The 21,944-nt window shown below is 46.1% G+C and overlaps 1 protein-coding gene across 6 annotated transcripts in view; it reads left to right on the top strand.

Moving 5' to 3' along the window:
• The window catches only part of DPP6 (dipeptidyl peptidase like 6), a 944,937-nt gene that overhangs the window by 882,680 nt on the left and 40,313 nt on the right, over positions 1 to 21,944 (top strand). Inside the window, exon 17 of one of the 6 annotated variants that reach the window (XM_053217830.1) lies at positions 9,678 to 10,040. The exons of the other annotated variants lie outside the window; for them this stretch is intronic. Within the exon in view, the coding sequence (XP_053073805.1) occupies positions 9,678 to 9,769 (92 nt within the window). The 3' untranslated portion in view covers positions 9,770 to 10,040. Of the gene's footprint in view, positions 1 to 9,677; positions 10,041 to 21,944 lie in introns of those variants that run through there. 6 annotated transcript variants of the gene reach the window in all.

Here is a 21,944-nt window from a genome sequence, read left to right as displayed (position 1 = left end):
GACAGTAGCGGATTCTCTGTGACTGGGGGAAGGGGAATCTGTGAACGCTCCCACACTCAGAAGGGCTCGGCCCATCGTGCAGGAGGAGGTTTGGACCGAGGGTTTAGAACCGGGGCACGGCAGACGCCCAGCGGCCAAAGCAAGGGCTTGATCAGAGCGGCCGCAGGCCGTCACGCTGGGGGAGTCCACAGGGCTGGGGACCACACAAGCGGCTGTAAGACCACAAAACTGAGATACCCCATCTAAACTCCTCCCGCTTTGCCTGCGGACCTTCCGCTGTGATGGGTTTTGCTGAGTTTATCGGCGATGGTTCTGTCCCTTAATTTACACTGTCCCTCTGTCCCAGCTGATTGTCGCCCATCACTCGTCTGCAGTGAATGCTTGTCTGTGACTGGCCCTTCCGTGCGTTGTCCTTCTCCTGGTGAGACCATAACCTCCACCCTCATCGTCACAGATTTCCTCTTAGTCTTATCATCTGGTGCCCTCTCCTGTGACACTTCCTTAACATTTATTCTGTGCTGTCTCAAGGCTTCTCATTTCTGTATTTGTTTATAATTCTTAAGTTCTTAATTTTTATTAAGTAGGTAAAACTTTTAAATGCATAAATTATTTTCATACCTTCGCACACCATCGATTAAAATAGCACAGGTAAGGCAAGACTCCGAAATGTTTGCAGTGCTTACATCCACTCATTACCTAGCTGGGTCCCATCTCCCTGTGCCGGTATTTCTAGCAAAAAGTCATGGGTTTCATATGGCCACTGAAGGCTTGCATGAAAAGTGCCTGTAAACCAGATGCAGTGGAACCTTGTAGAAACTCACCTACATAATAAGTACACAGACGTTTAGATTTCTTTTCCGATCTCTAGGGTCTAGCAGTGAAGCCAGATGCATTCAAAACACTGCATTACGATGTGACATCTTACAGCAATTTTCCAGAAAACCCAGCAAGCTTTCAGTTTCTACACTTGCTGGTCTCCCCAATGACCCCGTAAGATGGGTGGTGATAGAAATACCTAAACTCTGTTCAGCTCTTCACAGTTTGAAAAATACATTCCTTATAATATTTGACGTTTATGTTTCCATTTCTGATTGCTTGCTATCTGTCTCTAACACAAAGAGATCTTAGAGTTCCCTACACTGAACATACGGTTCCACACTTGCACACTTGGTCTTTGACCGATCAATGGACGCCTGATTGATACATCCCCCAGACCTTCTTTCAGGCCAAGGGTTGATTTTTTTAAAAAAATTTTTAATGTTTATTTATTTTTAAGAGATGGAGAAACAGAGTGTGAGTTGGCAAGGGGCAGAGAGAGAGAGGGAGATACAGAATCCGAAGCAGGCTCCAGGCTCTGAGCTGTCGGCACAGAGCCCGACACGGGGTTTGAACCCACCAGCCATGAGATCATGACCTGAAGTGAAGTCGGACGCTTAACCGACTGAGCCACCCAGACGCCCCAGGCAAGGGTCAATTTTTATCAACCCTTGGGATGAACAAGCCCAGGCAGCGTGGGCACCCTCAGACCAGCATGTGTGACAGAAACTGTCACTGGTTCCTCAGCCGTCCTGGAGCACCCAGATCAGAAGCCAGGCTGCATCTCCCGCAGAGCTGTGACGTCCAGCTTTGAGTCTTGGGTGACCCCAGTGTCATGTTTAAAGAAAAATTACTCACCTCCTGTATTAGTTCCCCAGGGCTGCTGTAGCAAATGACCACAAGCTGGGTGGGCTTAACGCAGCAAAAATGTATCCTCTCCCAGTTCTGGAGACCAGAAGTCTGAAAGCAAGTCGTCTGCAGGGCTGACTCCTCGTGGAGGCTCTGAGAGGGAATCTGCTCCATGCCTCCCTCCAGCTTCTGGTGCTGCCAGTGATCCTGGGTGTTCCCCACCTTGTAGATGTCCTACCCCGACCTCTGCCTCCACTGGCACGTGGCCCTGTGTCTCTGGGCCCCACACCCCGATCTCTGCCTTCATTGGCACATGGCCCTGTGTCTCTGGACCCCAGTTTCTCTCTCCTTGTAAGGACACCAACCACAGGTGAGGACCCACCTACTCCAGTCGACTTCATCTTAACTTGATTGCATTTACAAAGACCCTATTTCCAAATAAGGTCACATCCACAGGTACTGGGGTTAGAACTGCAACATATCTTTCACGGGGAGATACAGTTGACCCACAGGACCTCCCTTCTGTGACTCCATTCACCTTCTTCTATAAGAAAGAGAGGAAAGGAACTGTTGTTGGTTTTCTCAGGGACACAAATTTAAGGGCAACCACGTGAGACTTTGTGACAGAGACTGTTCCCAATGGCTTTACCACATTCTAGAAAGAGTGAGAGGGGCCTCTGCAGAAAGTGATAGTTTCCAAACCATGTTTTTGGAAGATAACGCTGGCATGTTGGCGGAAGAAGTGTACTTTTTCTCCAGAAATTCTTCCTCCGTGTCAGAAAGTCAAATGAATACTCGAGTCACATGGAGCTTTGAAAAGTTGTTAGGATTTTTCTCCCCCCCCAGCTGAATTCATCCAGGAGAGCCACTGTGCAACTGAATCAAAGCACCCAGTTTACATAATTTGAGTTTTACAATCATAGCCTCTGTTCAGACAATTGCATTTTTCTCTTCAAACTGAATCCCAAGCACATGATTCATTTTCCTCCAAGTTTGTGAGAAGGACTCAGTCAGTCCTGTTTCTAAGAAACACCGAAACTTCACCAGGAAAATGGGACCTGTGCATGAATCAGGCATTTGCTGTTTTATATCAAAAACAGTTTTCTATTTTTAAAAGTTAATAAATAAACTTCTTTTTCTTGGAACCAAACATGGTGGAACTCGAGCTTTTCGTCCTGTTCTGAGTGGAGAACCTTTGTTATGAATCCTGCTGCGGTCTGGACTTCACCCTCCTTTGCTGTTAAGTTGTGATTTACGGAGCCATTTGCAAATGGTTAAGACATTCGGCCATAGAGTCAGCGACTTGATTTATCAGGACAGCCTTCTCCATCTTGAAGTCAAATTGAAACAAAATATGTAAGCTTAAAATAAAGCAAGTGACCGTATCCCGATTACTGCTTTTCTTACTACTAAATGCTCGGGGCTCTATCATCACCCTCGCTGCCATGGAGAAAGAGAAATCACAGAAATGGAGAGCAATGAAGGATGGAATTGGACAGACCTGGCTAGAAGCTGGGCCCCTCCACTCACTAGCTTCGTGATGTGGGCACGTTGGCTGGCCTTGCCAAACCCTCGACTTCCTCATCCTGAAAACTGGGGCCACAACAGTAGCTGTCTCACAAAGCTCTTGTCTGGATTCACGGAGGTAATGCATGTGGACTGCTTGGCATGATGTCCGAGGCACAGCAAATGCCTAATAAGTGATAACTAATATTGTGACCACAGTCACCATCGTCATCATCGTTACCTCAGTGATCAAAGGAGAGTGTCTTAGCCATCCTCCAGCTACTGACTCAGCATCCAGAAGGTGGGGCTAACATGACAGATGGTTACCTTCTGTGAAATTAGTGAAGCAAATCCCTTACTCGGTATTTCCAGATGTGAGTGGCCATCCTCATGCCTCACCAGGCTGTGCCAGAAGCCCTGGGTCTGCGCTCACACTAGCAGGATAGAAAGTTCCAGAAGTGACTGTAGTTGCCAGAGTCACAGAACCTTAGCTCACCCATGTGTGAGGCATGGAGGTGAAGTACCTGGTGACTTCAGAAGGGCAGATGCCTACAGGGCCCTCCACAGCTGGTTCTTGGTGGAAGTTAGGAAGGAACCAAATTTTCTTATTTTCATCAGCACTGGATATTTCCTCCTTCTGTGCCATTTCCCCTCTCCGCCTTTACTCCGTCAGATGCCCAGTGCTCTCAGCTGCCCTGGCCATGTCCTGACCTTGAGGAATATAACAAAGGGGGAAATGTACACCGAGGCACTATATTTGTTCTCCATGAGTTTTAGTCAAAACAAAGCCATGAGTGGCAGGGATGAAAAATGGGCTTCAGCCTTGAAGATCAACTCCTCCGCACTGGAAGTCTCTGGCTGCAGTGCTGTGCATAAGAAGGATGCCTTGGCCAAGTCCAGGCTCAGCAAGAAAGAGCCTCATGAGCGATTGATGGGTCATGTCTGCCACACGCAACAGGGAGGAGGTGAACGATTGATTGGTCATGTCTGCCACATGCAGCAGTGAGGGAGGAGGTGGTGCCCACCTACCACACATCTGTTCCTGGAGGGAGTGGAAAGCTATTAATCTTAACATCACTACAGAAAGTATCCCGAGGGAAGCTTGTGGCCTAAGGTTTCTGACTGAAAGACAACTCGGCCAGTCATACATCTTTTGAAGTGAGGAGAAGAAAGCTCCAGACCCCTCCAAAGTGGCCCCGGGGTGATGCCCATTCACACACAGTCCTTCAGTGTACATCTAAGCAGGTGCACCCTCTTACATCCCGGCGCATCCAATGTAGGCATGAAATACACTCTTCTACTGAAATTATTTCAGATAACTGTAAATGATAGTGCCAGAGCTAGAAAAATAATAATCTGCATCCTCGCTGATGAAACTATATTATTCGCTTCAAACATGGGGCAATACTGATGCCATGCAACAAGATTTGAAAAGGGAAAAGCACGTAATCCTCTAAGCATCTCTTATACCAAGTTTCCAAGCCATTAACCTGGGCGACCCTATTTTAATTTTGAGTTTGTCCAAGCAAATGTTTGGAACCAAGTTTGAGACTCCTTGGAGCGTTGCCAGTGTGTTTGTGAGGAAGAACATCTCTTCAATCTCTCAGACATTTGGAGCTACTCCCTCTGAAGCTGTGTGTACCAAGAACAAGGAGAGGGATTCTCGGGGCAGGTTGTATCATCAGTATAATTTACATGAATACTTTGGAAGATGCTAAACTCATCAGTAAAAGCTCCCAGACCCCAAGCAAGTCACTGAGCAGGAGCCTCGTTGCTCTTCAGTGACAACAAAACAAGCATCTCCCTCAGAAAGACACTTCCCACTTTCCCACTGGACACCTTCCCCATCACGGGGCAAATGTCTGAGCTGTTCCAGCACCAGGTGACAAGGTACCTTCTGCAAAATGAGAAGTCTTTCCTGACAGCATTCTACTTGAAATGTGCGTTGACAATAAATAATACCATTCGGTGCAACTATGGTGCCTCTGTGACCCACGTTCTCCTTTTATGCCCACTGCCCCGACTCCAGCCAGCCACTTTGCTCCTGACCACCATCACATTTCCTAAAGCATCTTTTCCTTAAGGACAGCTTCCTGAGTACATATGTAAAATAGTAGAAGAAACATAAAATTAAAAAATAAATGGCATCACTGAGTCACCAGGAAGGGGTTACCTGCAGACCAGAACATTGAAAAATTTTTGAAAAGTAAATAGAAATAGATCACACTGAGAGTTAATTCCAAAGTCCAAGGCCTAGGATGTGTATGTAGCATAAGTGATGAAGGATGTAATCACAAAAAAAAAAAAAAAAAAAAAAATTAAAAAACAATCGCTAAAACAAAAAGACAACCTACAGAATGGGAGATGTTTGCAAACAGCATATCTGATAAATGGATCAGATATTAGTATCCAAAGCATATGGAGAACAGATACAAGTCAACACCCAAAAACAACCCAGTTACAAAATGTGCAGCAGATATGAAGAGACATCTCTCCAAAGAAGACATCCAGATGGCCACTAGACACATGAAAAGATGCTCAACATCACTCGTCATCAGGGAAATGCAAATCAAAACTACAATGAGATATCATCCCACACCTGCCAGATTGGCTAAAATAAAAAACACAAGAAACAACAGGTGTTGGCAAGGATGTGGACAAAAAAGGAACCTTCGTGCACTGTTGCTGGGAATATAAACAGGTGCATCCGCTGTGGAAAACAGTGTGGAGGGTCCTCAAAAATTTAAAAATAGAACTACCCTACCATCCAGTAATCATACTACTGAGTATTTTCCCAAAAAAGGGGGAAAACATCAATTAGAAGGAATATATGTAGCTCTATTTTTATTGCAGCATTATTTACAATAGGCAAATTATGAAAGCAGCCCAAGAGTCCCTCAACTGATGAATGGGTAAAGAAGACGTGACATATATACACAATGGAATGTTACTCAGCCATTAAAAATAATGAAGTCTTGCCATTTGCAACAACATGCATAGAGCTAGAGTGCACGACGCTAAGTGAAATAAGTCAGTCAGAGAAAGACAAATACCGTATGATTTTACTTATAGGTGGAATTTAAGAAACAAAACAAGTGAACTAAGAGACAAATGAAAGAGACAAAATGAAAAAAAAGAAAAGCAAACCAAGAAACAAACTCTTAACTACAGAGAACACACTGGTGGTTTCCAGAGGGGTCAGGTGGGGGTGGGTGAAGCAGGTGATGGGGATTAAGGAGGGCACTTGTGATGAGCACTGAGTGACATATGGAACTGTTGAGTCACTATATTGTACAGCTGAAACTAACATTAAACACTGCATGTTAACTATATTGGAATTAAAACTAAATGCTTAATAAAAAAAAAAGAAGAAAAAGTAAATTGACTCATCAAAATATATACCCTCCCCTAATTTTTCTTAGTTCAAAAGAAAAACTGAATAGATGCGGTAATTATAAGCCCCAGTTTTCCAAGAAAGCCCTGGATAATGCCTGACAAAGATCGATGGAGGCCTGATCTTTATTTTTAGTGCCCTTCTCTTCATTCTCAGAAGTGTCCTTGTTTGGGGCAAAATTATGGACAGCATACCACCAAACAGGAATGCGGAAGATCCAGCAGGATTACCCAGAAGACCGCAACTGGATGGAAATGAACATTCCAGCAAAACTTGAGAGACATGAATACTAGATCCCAGAAATGCATTCTGCCATGTGGAGGTTCGAGGGGAGACTGGGAAGGATGAAGGGGAAAAAATAACCAAAGATATAATAGAAAAAAATCCCACCAAGCGTTGAGTTGTTACAGAGGAAAGAAGTATTGAATGTCTTGTAAGAATTTGGGGAAAGCCAGGAAGTTAATTGCTCCTAATGAAATTTGATGATTCAGAGGTTAGAAATTACATAAGGTTATGGGGCAGAAGGAAGGGTATGTGGAGGGTTTTCTCTTTTCTTTTTTCTTTCCTTTTCTCTTATTATTTTAAATACTCAGAGTAGTGTCGCACTTCTCACTTTGCAACAACAGTTCAGGAAACAGCAGAACAAGTCCATATACTGCTGCTGATGGAAACCGGTTTCTAAGTTTCAGTCCTGCCCATCCTGAGCTCTTGTTCGTAAAATGGGCAGGAAGGGGCACCTGGGTGGCTCGGTTGGTTGAGAGTTTGACTTCAGCTCAGGTCATGATTTCACAGTTCATGGGTGTGAGCCCCGCATGGGACTCTGTGTTGACAGCACAGAGCCCGCTTCAGATCCTCTGTCCCCCTCTGCCTGCCCCTCCCCCACTTCCACTCTCTCAAAAATAAACATTAAAAAATAATAAATAATAAAATAAAAATCAAATAAATAAATAAATACATACATACATACAATGGGCAGGAAAAGGAATTGGGGAATGTTCAAATATATAAAATATACCATTCCCACATCTGCCCTGGAAAACAAAACAAAACAAAACTACACACAGAGGTGCTTAAACAAAAGAAAAGGGCTGGCCAAAGAGAGGTAAGAGGCATATGATGAGCAAAGGAACTAAACTTTAACAATTATTGGATAAAATGTACTGCAGTTGTTCATGAGGATTCCTAAAACAAAAGTGCTTAAAAAACTAGAAGAAGCTTCTAGATGATTTCAGCCAGCTCTGGAAGGGCAGCTGTGCTCCAGCAGATGGGGTGTAGACCCACTGGTGGGGAGCAGGGGATGTGGGAGACCTGGGTGCCTGTGTGCTGAAGAATTAAGTGAACCTTTACCTTATACCACACACACACACACACACACACACACACACACACACACACTCACACACTCACACCTCAAAATGGGTTAAAGACTTCTACATAAGACCTGACACTGTAAAACCCCTAAAAGAACCCACGGGGGAAAGTTTTGTGCCATTGATCTTGTGTTTCACGGGTAGGACACCAAAAGCAAAATAAGAACAAAACATTTTAGAGATGGAAGCAAGGAAGCATTGTCACTACACTCCAAGAACTGTCACCTTAAACAATAGTGCTGGCACATTCTGACCACCAGTAAAACATCCATCCGCTTCTACCCACGTTCCAATAGTAGGTGACATTTTGTTTTAAACCAGGGAATGTTATCGAATTGCCTGGCACACGTGAATCACAGGTATTAGATTGGAAACGTACAGCTGGCTTTCAACAAAAGTTTCCATTTTTGATAAGACATAAAAAGAATTGATCCCAAACTTAATTAATTATTGATGCTAATGGAGAGGAAGAGGAATAAGGGGAAACAGATGCTTGTCTAGCCATGAGTTTTGGCTCCTCCCCTCCCTCACTGTTTAAGAGAACACTTGCAGGGCGCCTGGCTGGCTCAGTCGGTTAAGCATCTGGCTTCAGCTCAGGCATGATCTCAAGGTTTGTGAGTTCGAGCCCTGTGTCAGGCTCTGTGCTGACAGCTTGGAGCCTGGAGCCTGCTTCGGATTCTGTGTTTCCCTCTCTCTCTGCCCCTCTCCCTCTCTCTCTCTCCCCCTCCCTCTCTCTCTCTCAAAAATAAATGAACATGAAAAAAATTAAAAATATTTGCACGTATAGATGCTTGAGGGGACAGGAGGGAAGGTCAAGTGAACCCCACTTTGCAGATTATAACGGGGAGGGGCAGGGCATGGAGGGTGCTGGAGGGAACATCCCAAGTCTAAAAAGAACACCTGCCATTCCGCTGCAGTCAGTTGTCACCATTCAGAAGCTATGTAATTTCTGGATCTTATGGTATTTCAACAGAGCTTCAAAATCCATATTTTTATATAAAAATCGAATTTCTCAATGTTGGAAACCCACTAAAATTTGAAACGTATTCCTTCTGGCTAAGCAAACATTTGCAGGCCATATCCCACCCACAGGTGACAGTCTGACGTCTACAACCCACTGGATTGCCAAGGGGAGTTTCTCATAATCTCTCGGTCCCAGCTATGAGCTACCCTCTTGGTTGTCACTAAATAGCCAAAGCTTAAATAGCCAGAAGGAGCCATAAGTGAAGTGGATACGTTTCTATCTCAAGGATCCAACCCTGGACCCTCATGAACCCACAACACTTTTTAAAGCTGATCTGTAAGAATATTTTGAAGGTACTTGTACTTAATTCCTAGCTATCCAGCATGGTTGAGTAAGGCAGTTTTCGTATTAATAAATTCTTCTCATTATACCATCCATAAATTGTCTTCAAAGAGGTGAGGATATTTATCACTTACTCTGCTGGCTGTAAATTGATCTTTGCTGCTTCAGGGAGCTCTTTGACACTGTCGTTGCCTTCCATCATTGACTTGAACCATTGGTCCATGTGAGCAAGAAAGAAAGCTATCACAAAACGGACTGTGGTGGTGGCTGACTCCCTTTTCCTTGCTTTGCTGTTGAGGAAACTGAGGCACAGAGCTGTTGAATGACTCAGGCAAACCGCACAGCCGTTTAGTAGTAGGAGCCCCAGACCCCACGCCATCTGACTACTGTCCTGGTGTTTCTGTAACACTGTTCTTCTCCTTTGCATCCTGATTAGCAAGCACCATGGCTGGCCATCGAGAGTTTTGTGTGCTTGGTGCATTGTATCCAGAGAAGGAACCAAAGAGGCAAACCTGGATGAAGTGCTAAGGAGAAGGTGAAAGGCAAATCTCAGAAGTCACATTTTTACTCTCATAATTCCATGGCTTTCACGCACACCAGTTCCAATAGCTTCAGACACGGGATGGCTCACATTTGCCTGAGAACACAGAAGATGGTGGTTTGAGCCACTTGTCCCACCCCCACCAGGAGATTTGCATGCTGATAATGAATCACTGTTAAGGAAATGAGTCCACGAGAGACCTACAGTTAGGAGTTCAGCCCATGTCCAACGTGGAAATGCATACTACTGATAAGAATGGGAGCTGTGAGTGATCCTGTAAATTGTGGGTGACCCCAATCCTGTATGTGCTACATACAGGTGCTGCATACAGCACCGTGTAGACTTTAATAAGTCAAACATGAACAACGGTTGTCTTCTTCTGTGTTGTCGACAGCAACAAAAAAGCCAATATGGCGGCAGAAGGCAGGGCAGGGGCCAGGAGGGTTGCAAATGAGCTCGAAAAAGGAGCAAAACTTCTTACAAAACACCTTCTTCAGGAAACGTGGGGCCAAACAAGTCAGCAATTCTTGAAAGGAGACGAAGTGGGATCATCCTTGTTCTTAAAATAGTCACATTCAAGGGAAGATGAGCAGAGGCATCTGGCTAAATGTTACATCTGCTTCCACTTCCGTTAACTTTTTTTCCCCCAGAAGAAGGTATTAGATTATGGTAGACAGCTATTGAATGATAATACAGCACTCCTAATGCATTTTTAAAAGCCCCCTGTTTTGTACTTCATAGCTTTGCATCCATACCGACCGAGACAAAATGCATGTGAATGTAGGGACTCCATGAACAGAGTATCCGCTCTCCTGCCTGGCTTGTTCCTCAGCAGAACCATGAAGACATCGGAGACATTTCCCTAAGGCAGCTTCTGACCTCCACCTCCTTCCTCCATCCAGTTCAACTATTGAGCAGCTAATGTATGCCTCTAGGTGCTGGGGAAGCACAGAATCAGTCAGAGATCCTGCCTTGAGGGACTCATGTTGAGGGGGGAGCACTCATCCCAGAAATGGCATTTAATGTGGTTGGTGCTATTACTGGGATGTGTGCAGGGGGGCGTGAGAACCCAGGGAATTCTCTGTGTGCTAGGAACTTTGCTGGAGACCACCGTAGGCATTTGAGTAAGGCATCGTCCGGGGCGCCTGGGTGGCTCGGTCGGTTAAGTGTCCCACTTCGGCTCGGGTCCTGATCTCGCAGTCCGTGAGTTTGAACCCCGTGTCGGGCTCTGTGCTGACAGCTCGGAGCCTGAAGCCTGCTTCGGATTCTGTGTCTCCCTTTCTCTCTGCCCCTTCCCTTGTCGCTCGTGCGCTCTCTCCCTCTCCCTCTCTCCCTCTCTCTCTCAAAAATAAAATTAAAATTATTAAAATTTTTTAAATAAATAAAAATAAGTTTAAAAATGAATAAGGCATCGCCCTTGACCTCAGGGAAGTCACAGACATGTGGTGAGAGTCCGCCTAACAAAAATTTGTATATTTAGGGCATGGAGGCTGCTCTACAAGCCTGGCAGTTCACCATCTCCTTTCCCACTAGCAGAGACCGCCCATTTTACAGATGAGAACGTTAAGACACTTTCTACATCTTGCCCAAAAGCACATAGCTAATTAGGGGCAGAGTCAGAACTAGGATCGGTATTTTTCCCACACCTGCCTTCTCCACGTGCCCGTGAACACCACTCTTGCTCTCTCTTGTGCGTGGAGACAAATGAGCATTTTTGCTGATTGTTCTCCTCAAACACTTCTTCCACAGCCGTGTAAATTGAGCCCTAGTGAAGCCTTAGACACAAGAGGGCACTGCAGCCCTGAATATTCACACCTGCCTTCCTAGGGCCGCTGTGGGGTCGGTGCAGCATCATCTCCCAGTGTCTGGTGCCCCCTCCGGTGTGGCAGGCCCACCACCCACACTGCAGTAGTGTTTCCACCACCCCGTGGGGCTACAAAGGACAGAGCTGTCCAGACCGAGAAGCATTTCTCTGATGCTCGCTGTCTGCCAGATACGGACTGCAGGCCAGGCGTGCAGCGATGAGCAAGACGCAGAGGCCCTGCCCTCGAGTAGCCCAGAGTCTGGTGAAATTCACAACACTGTGAAACCCGTCAAAGGGGCCGAGCGTGGAGCAGGGAGCCCGCGAGAGCCTCGGCTGGGATGGGCTACCTCCCCCACGTCATGGGTGTGAACTGGTCCCTGTGCTCTAGGACTTTACTGGTGAGGAGACACACACCACCAACTGGAGAGTAATAAAGGGCAGACTGTAGCGAATTGTTTGGGAAAGACTATAAATGCTCTCGGTAGCCGGGAGAGAAAGCATCTGGTAACTGGCGAAACTTGGGGGGTCGGGGGGAAGGGCAGATGGTCCTTCCCAAGGAGGAAGCGGGAGGAAGTGACCCCTTTGTGCCTTAACTGCCTCATCTATAAAATTGAGATAATAATAGTACCTGCCTGGTAGGGTTGGGGCAAACATGGAAGTTTTGACTGTTTATGAAGCACTCACAGTGGATGTTACTGTTGTTCGTCATTGACCATGTTATTGTTCGTGATGATGATGACAGTGTTATTGATGATGATGGTGATGGTATCGCTGTTGTTGCTGTTGTTGCCCCAGCTCTGGCTCATACCTGAGAGATGGGGCCTTCAATTATGGTCACTTTTCTCCTGTAGTGGGGAGAAGTTTCGCCTGGTGTTTCCGATGACTGGTGATGTGAATTCACATAGAGATCGGTTAATAATAGCTATTATGTTTCTATTCCATAAATTAGACCAAGATGACCAAACTTTATCATGGAATGTGTCTGTAGACAAAGGATTTTTATTTCCTTTCTGTGTACAAGAAACAGTAGTTGTGGCCTCCACGGCTAGCTGAAGTGGACGTTGAAGATCTGGGCCAGGATCTGGACCTTTGTAGGTGGTGTGGAAAGTGTGCATGGGACAGAGTACATCTTCATGCAGAGGGCAAGAGGGAGTCTGTCCTCAGAGCACGGAGCCCACATAGACCACCTTGACCGTTTCCAAATTGAAACGAAATGGAGAAACACACAGATAATGAATCTTACCTTGCCTGGGCAGGCAGACTGCCGCCCCACGCGCCTCCCAGATCTTAAGCATCAAGTTTCCGTCCCCCTTGAATCCCCAGCTGCGTACTGGGGAATGTATCCATTATTAATAATTATTAATACCACCTTCTGTCTGTTTCACTCTTGCAATGACCAAGGACTACAAGAATGTCTCCTTCATTTAGTCCTTCCAAATGCCACGGCTGTCCACATTATACACGTGAAGGGCCCACAGCTCAGAAGCCAGGGTCACATGGTCTTACATAGGCAGGAGCTCAGACAAGATGAAGGTTTATGCTCTTAACTAAATTTATTCATTGCAAAAATGATCATCAGTTATAGGCCTGGGAACTGAAGAGCCTGTTTTTGTTTTTGTTTTTTTGTCTTTGTTTTTTTTGTTTTATGTGATTTGGAACCATTGTCTATAGTCAGAGGAAGATTCTAATGGGAATATGCATGGGTTATGTGCCACAGAGGGACTTTGTTCTGATGGGGACCTGCTTGTTGTACATCATTGGCCTGGGGGCATCTCAAAATTTAGCTAAGTAACATGTATATGGGAAAGTTTCTTTGGGGGGAGGGGAAGGAGGGAATGTCTTATGCAAACAGGGTCAGTATGTATCATGTGTGGCTTTTCTGACAACGAAGTAAGACCTACCTCTGGGTCCCTATTGTGGGTTGGGTTGTATCCCACCCTCTCCCCAAAACACAGATGGTGAAGTCCTAACCCCCGGAACTTCCAAATGTGACTTTATTTGGAAGTAGGATTGTTGTGTATGTAATTAACTGAGATGAAGTCATTCTGGAATAAGGTGGCCCTTAATCCAAGGACTGGTGTCCTTATAAGAAGAGGAAAAGAGATGCAGACACACTAGGCAGAAGATGCCACGTGCTAATAGAGGCAGAGATTGGAATGATGCGTGTGTAGACCAAGGAGCCCCTGGGACCGATGGCCACCACCAGAAGCTGGAAGAGGCAAAGAAGGAGTGTCCCGGGCAGGTTCAGAGGGGACCGGGCCCCGCTGATGCCGTAGTCTCGGACTCCCAGCCTCCAGACTGTGAGACAGTAAATTCTGTTGTGTTAAGCCCGCCTGTTGTTGGAACCTTGTTACGGCGGCCCTGGGAGAGGGACGCAGCCCCAGGGCAGGCCCCTCCAAACCCTTCCCCAACCGCCTAAAACCCCGGGCTGATTTCTTACCTCGGAGCAGTGGTTCTGAAAGAGCAGCCCACAGACGTGGTGACACATGCAGGTTCCACAGACCTGTGGACACATAACCGCTGGAGCGGCACCCGCCGGACTCTGCCTGTCCAGGCCGTCCCGGCCATTCTGGTGTAGCGAGAGTTTGAGCATTGCCACCTTAGACGGTGTATGAAATAGCATTTCCTTGCTTCCAAGATGTGCTTCTCACATTCTTCGTTTTTCTGAAATCAAATGCATCTCAGTGTCTCTGTAAAATCTTAAATCACCGGTGTCTCTTGCATCATTTGTGTTTTAGAATCCATGAAAAATAGTGCATACAACATCCATCCAATATGCCTGTTCGTGTTGCTTGTTTAAGAAGCTCCAACCGCCGTAGAAGTGATTCCTGGTGCTCTGGGATTTTAAAGAAGTTTGTGTCCTGGCCATGGGAAGTGCACCGGGCACCTTGAGACGTGAGGTGACCTTCAGAAATGCCTCCCAGGAAGCATTTAAACCTTCCATTCATCTCTGATGCACCGATGCATCGTCTCTGATGCTTCCATTCGTCAGCTTGAGGCCCACCCTCTGGATCCTACTCCCATGTAATCACTGTGACCTTCCTTCCCGCCTGCTGGCCTTTCCGAAGGGCCTCTGGTCTTGAGGCTTTACTTCAAAGATACACTACTTGCTCAGAGAGGGGCCCCCTGACTGCAGGAAGTGATGCATTTGGTTGATTTGTTTTCTTCCCTCTCTTCTGGAGGCATTTCCCTATGAAGCTTGCAGATCCCCCCCCCCACCCCCTGTCCCTGCCCCCTCAGAAACTGAGCCTCAGATAAAAATGGTGTGCGGTTAGGAGGCTGGTATTTAAGACAGAACATCTGTTCTGTCACACTTTAACAACACGGCTGCTAAAGCAGGAGAAAATTGATTAAAAGTGTCACTCATGTGGCTGTTCAAATTACATTTCTACTTCTTCTCCACAGAGCATTCACGTATACGTTATAAAATGTTGTGGTGTCCTGAATCATTAATTTTGTTTAAATTGTTATAAATTGCTCACTGACACAACAAAAATGAGGAAATTGGGGAGACGAGATTTTATTTGCACAGAGTTTGTATTTTTTTATCTTTATTTTTTTTAGAGAGAGAGAAAGCATGAGTGGGGCAGAGGGAAGTAGAGACTCCCAACCAGTCTCCGTTTTCAGTGCAGAACCGGACGTAGGGCTCGATCTCACGACTGTGAGAGCATGACCTGAGCCAGAGTGAGAGTCAGATGCTCAACAGACCGAGCCACCCAGCACCCCTTCACAGTGTTTAAAGGATGAGTTTTAGTAACATGCTGTGGGTCAGTGTAAACACACACACACACACACACACACACACACACACACACACACACAACACGTACTCCGTTCTTGTAAAAGTATCACTGCTCTTTACCCTCCCTTCTCTCCCCAGTGTTGCTGACGTTTTCTAGAACAATGATGACCCACGTTCCAACTTGTATGTTGGTTTATTTTTCTCACTTTTCCCACCGTGTCCATCCCAAAGCAAAGAAAGACTGTTATATTCACATTCCCACAAGCTCCCCCAAGAGATCTTAGCGTTTTTAAGTTTGTTCATTTATTTAGAAAAGTGTTTCACCAGGGTGCTCCGTTTGTCGGGAGCTCAGCGGGCCATGCTCCTGAGATCCCTGCCCTTGATACATGTTTACAAAGGCAGTAATTCAAGGAGAAAGCAGTCAGTGTAATGAAAGCAGTAAAACAGTTATTAAATATTCAGAGAACCGAGGGCTTACGTCTAGCTGGAGGGCATCAGAAATGTTAGCTGAAATTAAGACACACTTGTGTAGGGAATGTTTTCAGATTCATAGAATGCCCGGGCAGAAGGAAGTTTACAGACTCTCTAACCCCAGCATTTTCTAATGTGGTTTAAGCGACAGAGCCCTTTCTTCAGAAGGAAACTTCTCACAGGGACGCCCAGCATGGCAATGGTGGCCCGTGAGGGCTCCCAGGAGCTCCCTTTGGAAACCTCTGGTCTAGTTCAGTTGCCTCATGTTGCAGATTAAATAAATGTGGGGGCAAAAGGGTCAAGTCATGAGAAGAGTCCACTTGAAGGAAATAAAAATCCGTTGTAGCAAGAGCCTTTGTGCGACAGCACAGGAAACACGTTTGGCTTATTTAAGTGGAGATTTTGGAGGTATTTCTATGCAAGACGCTTGCAGCATTGGCCTGCCTCAGATGCTGAATAGTCCTAACCTTAGTCCGATGAGAGAACGGCGCTTGGAAGGTTCTAGAATGCCTCTTAGAATATGGTTTTTCTGTGGCAGACGCCTAAGAAATCTGCAACTCGGTCCTTGTTAGTCGACTTGGTTGTTGACGGTTGACGCAGTCAACAAACTTGCAGTGCCTCTGTGATAAAACTTAACTCTCGATTATCTTTCATACTTTTTAAAAACCAAGGTTAGTCTTTGTAACAGGTAATTGGCAACTTCGAGGTTATTCAAAAGAACGCTCCTCAGCCTCTGAACTGACTTCGCCCAACCTCACAGGTTCCTGAGGGTGCACCCTGTCAATGATTTCTTTACCCACCATTTAATCCGCAAATATCAGGTGGCTGCTTCCTGTGAACAAGACACTGTACGTGTCCCTATGTGGGAATTAAAGCTATGCTGAGAGCGTTTCCAAAATGCCAAATAGAGTAGAAAAATTAGACGTAAGTAATCGTTGGAACTCAGATTGGAACATACTTGGCTTTGGCCAAAATTCATCACGGGACTTCTGGAATCGCAAGCAGGCAGGTGACGGGAAGCATTGTCACAGGTCTGATGGATGTGGCAATCCCTGCAGCTGCAGGAAGTACACGGGGAGAGCCTCGAGTTGGAGCCGGAGACCCCGGTGGGGGTCCGGGCTCAGCCACACTCGGCACAAATGGAACAGCCAGTGCACGATGCATCATTTCCCCTGTGGTTTGCCTAATCTGGCAAAACGAGCCAGGCTGAGCTCCTTCCTTCCTTCTCTGGATTCTGTGAATTCTGCCAAACCCCTCACACCTTCCCCCAGGTTGATGCATACAGGGCATAAAAATGACGCCACGATTTCAACGCATAAGTCTTGAAACCTAAAGCTTTATGAGTCAACAACCCCAAGACACCAGCTGAATCTCAGCCATTGTCATGAGCCCTGAGTGTCACTCACAGTTTCTGGAGCAAGAGGCTACACGTGACCATACAAAGTCAACGTGACATTTTTCGCCATCGTTTGTGAGTGTGTAAAACAACCCATTGATTTCTACAAACCCCTCTGAGTGATTCACTTAGGCTGCTGCATGGACGGAAGTGTGACCTCATCCAAGGTCCCCAGACGCACAGAATTAGACGGAAGCAAAACCCAGTGCTGTGGGGTGTGGCAGGCAGACTCCCCAAATGCCAGGGTTTATGCCAGCGATCACAAGGTCTCGAAATCAAACAGCAACAAAATCTGTCTGCCGCGTCGACTAGGAAATACTGTCTCTAGGACAAATATGTTAATCATCCACGATAGCACCGGTAGCTTGGCTGGGTCCCTGTTTAGCAGTATGATAATATCGCCTCCATGTATAAACTCTGCATAGCCGGCATACATAATGCATGAGCTGGCAAATAAAGAGATCTGGATTCCGTGCACTGAGGAGCCGCGCCGACTGTCTCTACCAGAGCCTTCGCCTTTTCTCGCACTCCCAGCAGCTGGTTTTGAGACCATTCATCAGTGCTCCCGCCATGCGCAGTGAACTCCATTGTCCGCACGCCGTGGGTTTAGCCCTGCTTGGAAATTATCTGTCACATAAACATCCTCCAAGGATGGAGAAGAGAGGAAGGAAGACAAACACTGTCTCGGTGAATTTTTTTTTTTTATTGTGATGATTTTTTTTTTCGTTTCCAGTTTTGTGTCCTTTTTAATCACTTCATTTGCATGTGTAATTGTCACTTTTCCCCATGCAGTCAAGCAAGTGTAAATGAATGTTCTGGCATAAACGGCACCAGAAACCGGAAGCGCGAACGTGAAGATTTTTCTGTTTGCACGTCTGTTGCGTAATTAAGTCTTTTCTTTGTGAAATCTGAATGCTTCGCCTCTGACCGCAGGGACTCCGTGGGTCAAAACTCCCATACACATTGGTTGTGGATTTGCTTGCTACGGTTTATTTTTTATCTCCCCTCAGGAACAATATGCATTTGGAAGTCAGATATCTCCCTTGAGCCAAAATCGTCTCGGTCACTAACCAAAGTTTTTAGAAAACCAAATGTTGTTTATATGTCTTCGTAAGCAAAGGCCGAGCAAATAGAACGAGTTTCTCTGTCGGCGAACGCACGGTTCTGCATCTGGGTTTGACAGTTTTTTTTAATGTTTATTTATTTTTGAGACAATGTGAGAGACAGAGTGCAAGCAGCAGAGGGGCAGACAGAGGGAGACACAGAATCCGAAGCGGGCTCCAGGCTCCGAGCTGTCAGCCCAGAGCCCGATGCGAGGCTCGAACTCATGAACCGTGAGATCATGACCTGAGCCGAAGTTGGATTCTTAACCGACTGAGCCACTCAGGTGCCCCTCTGCATCTGGGTTTGAACATATTAGCGCTCTCACTGCATGTTCCAGGGGTCCACCAGCTATGACACAGGCTTACCCACCAGGGACTTCAGAAATATCAGGACAGGACGAAGAGAATCGTGATAAATGTTTTTACATCTACCCATCATGTTCATAAGCGTGCGCGCCGTGTGAATGTCAGAGTGCACGTGGAAGGGGATCGCAGTACACGTGCGTGTACAGAATGGGAAATGGACTATTTCACCCAGTTGCAGAGAGGAATTTGCAGTGAGGTATAACTGTATGCTTTCAAAAGCATGCCCCCTGTCCTAAGACCAGACAAAACTGTCCAGATCCCAGAAGGCCAGGCTGAGAGGGAGCAGAGCAGTGATATTCACTCTCTTCTGCCCTCCTTGGCTTCCACTTTGGGCTGAAAGTAGAATCTCCTTCTCGGTCCAGGTCTAGACTGTCGCCTCGGCCTCTTGCCCGTGTCTGCATTTCAGAGGGAGGCTCCGGTCGTACAATTCCTGTCTCTGGAGTAGGGTACGCCAGCCTCACAGAGGGACATGGAGGCAGTGTCACCCCAACACCCGGCACAGGGCCTGGCAAGTAGTGGGCGCCCAAAAGTGGTCGTAGCAGCCTTTGACGCTCTTACTAAGAGTAGACCTCGACAAGCCCGTACAGTAAAACCTTGGTTTGTGAGCACAATTTGTTCCGGAAACGTGCTTGTAAATCCAAAGCTCTTGTATATCAAAGCAAATTTCCCCAGAAGAAATCATGGAAACTCAGATGATTCGTTCCACAACCCAAAAATATTCATTAAAAAATGATTACAATACCGTAATATAATACAAGATACTAAAGAAAATACAAAATATAAAGAGAAAAACAAATTAACTTGCATTTACCTTTGAAAACCTTCGTGGCTGGTGTGAGGGAGACAAGAGAGAGGAGGGCTATTGTGTAGGACAACTTTCAGTATCACTAACCATCACTGCTGTCGATTGGCTCAATGGAATCTTTTCTGCACGGGGGCCGTTGTATATGTTCGCACGGATGTTGACTACAGTACGGTATTAATAAACTCTTGTCATAGACTGTATTTAATGTTACTGGCAATAAGGCAGCCGAGGAAAGGGTCTATATCTGCAGGCGGCCTGACCTAGAATGAAGCAAAGCCTTCTTCAGGTTACTCTTGTCTGGAAAAGCAAAGGACTGTCCATAGGTGCTTGGAGGTGACAAAAAATACACCAGTGCCAGTTGGGGGCACCTTCCAACGTCCTGAAAAGTCAGGGATTTCTGCCAAACACCACCTCCTGAGACCAGCATCTGAGCATGGGAGACGATCACCCACAGCCCCGCAGGGAGTGAGAGAGAGAAAGAGAGAAGAACCATTGGCTCAGTTGTGATCACATGGCATCTGGCATCACATATGACTTGTGTTGCGCAACATCACTCCTCTATAAAGTTAAGATTTGTTAGAAATGTTTGCTCGTCTTGCGGAACACTCACAGAACACGTGACTCAAAATCCAGGCTTGACTGTCTTCTGCACGTGAGACCCAGAGGAGAAAAGGCACAGAGCTGGAACCAGGGCAGGCTCCCCAACCACGTCCCCGCCTGCGGGGGTCAACTTGCTCACCTCTGAACCGTGTGCCTTCTGGTGATTTTGCTCACGACATGGCATCAGAGCCTATTTTTGTGCATTTTGTATTTTGTCCTGGTCTATTTTGTTCTAGACAGTGAGTCCCTGACAGCAAATACTTTGTCTGTTTCTGGCCGTTTCCCCTGGACCTGGCAGCGTGCCTTGCACACACGGAATCTCTATGTATGTTTGTCGCATTGAATTACACGCAAAGTGAAAAGAAGCCGTGAACAGGAGTTGTCAGAATCACCGTTGAGCAGAGTCCTGTAGGGTTCTGGCTGTCTGTAAAGCAAAAAGCCAGATTTTCCAGGTTTCAGTCACAATAACGTGTGCACGGATAACAGAGAGGCAGTGACAACATAGCCAAGAGCTTTGTACTGTACAAAACAACGTGTTTAATCAGTGAGGTGTTGGCTGTATGTGCATTAGATTTTTTTGGAAGAAGAGGAAGGAAGACCAGTTTCAAACTTCAGTGAGTCCCTCCTAAGACTCGTTAGTAAACGTGTTCTTGTTTACAGTGGGTGTAGGGATCTCCCTTTTTGTGATAAGCTGTCCCCAAATCCTGAGTATGCTGTTAGTGTATTGGGTGTGTCCCTTCTCTTCTGAGAGAAGTTGTAGGTGAACGCTAGCCCGGGTCTGATAAAAGTATCACAAAGTCTAAGCATCTTACTCCAAATTGAGAATCCCCTGCTTTTTCTTTCTTTCTTATGAGAAAATTGTTTGTGGTTTAGGTGTGTTTCTCTTTTTTTTTTTAATTTATTTTTAACATTTATTTATTTTTGAGAGACAGAGACAGAGCACGAGTGGGGGTGGGGCAGAGAGAAAGGGAGACACAGAGTCCGAAGCAGGCTCCAGGCTCTGAGCCGTCAGCCCAGAGCCCGATGCGGGGCTCGAACTCACCAACCATGAGATCGTGACCCGAGCTGAAGTCGGATGCTCAACCGACCGAGCCACCCAGGTGCCCCAAGGTGGGTTTCTAAATTACCTGCCAATTTTGAGGAGCCTGACCACCATAGAAATCTCAAACCCGTTTGGGTAATCTTAAAACCCACCTAGGGCATTTTCTCCCAGAGGAGGGTCTGACCTTCGGACAGGATCTGGAAGGTTAGAATCGGTAGGTTTAAATTATACACAGGGGCTGCTTTTTAACTTTTGTTTTGTGTCCTCTTTAAACGTATTTCTTGTGTGTTTTGTTTCTGTTTGGCTATTCTAAAGAATCTTGTATATTAAAACAGTGGTGAACACAGCACAGTTGTGGTGTGGCTCTCAAGGAAAAGAATGCCGTTCAACCCTTATAGACGGAGGCAGTTATGCTTGGCACTTAGAGAAAAGGTGGGTGGGGGCTGAGGGGTGACCACGTACCCACAGAGAGCCAAAAAGCTGGATTCTAAAACACGGAGACATGGGATGGGCTTAAGAGATCCTTCCTTAGCCTGATTTCAATGTGCTGCCTTGATATGTCATGGCCAAGTATATGCTGAAAAGGTCTTTGTTCGTTAGCCATTAATCCATTCGGCAAGCATTTTGTATACAGCGCTGAGTCCCAGATTCTGAATAGGCACCGGGGACCCAGATTTCCAGCATGAGGATTTCAGATTGTGTGTGTGTGTCTGTCTGTCTTCTGTTCTCTGGGGATGTGGTGGGAACCTGGTAGAAGCAGTTACATTTTTTTTTTTTCATTTCAATTCAGCACAGCAATTGCTACCATTGGTACCAGGGACCCTTTTTGAGTG

This window comes from Acinonyx jubatus, chromosome A2 (genome assembly GCF_027475565.1).
Source record: "Acinonyx jubatus isolate Ajub_Pintada_27869175 chromosome A2, VMU_Ajub_asm_v1.0, whole genome shotgun sequence".
Taxonomy (NCBI): Eukaryota; Metazoa; Chordata; class Mammalia; order Carnivora; family Felidae; genus Acinonyx; species Acinonyx jubatus.
This window is presented reverse-complemented; position numbering and strand designations above follow the sequence as displayed.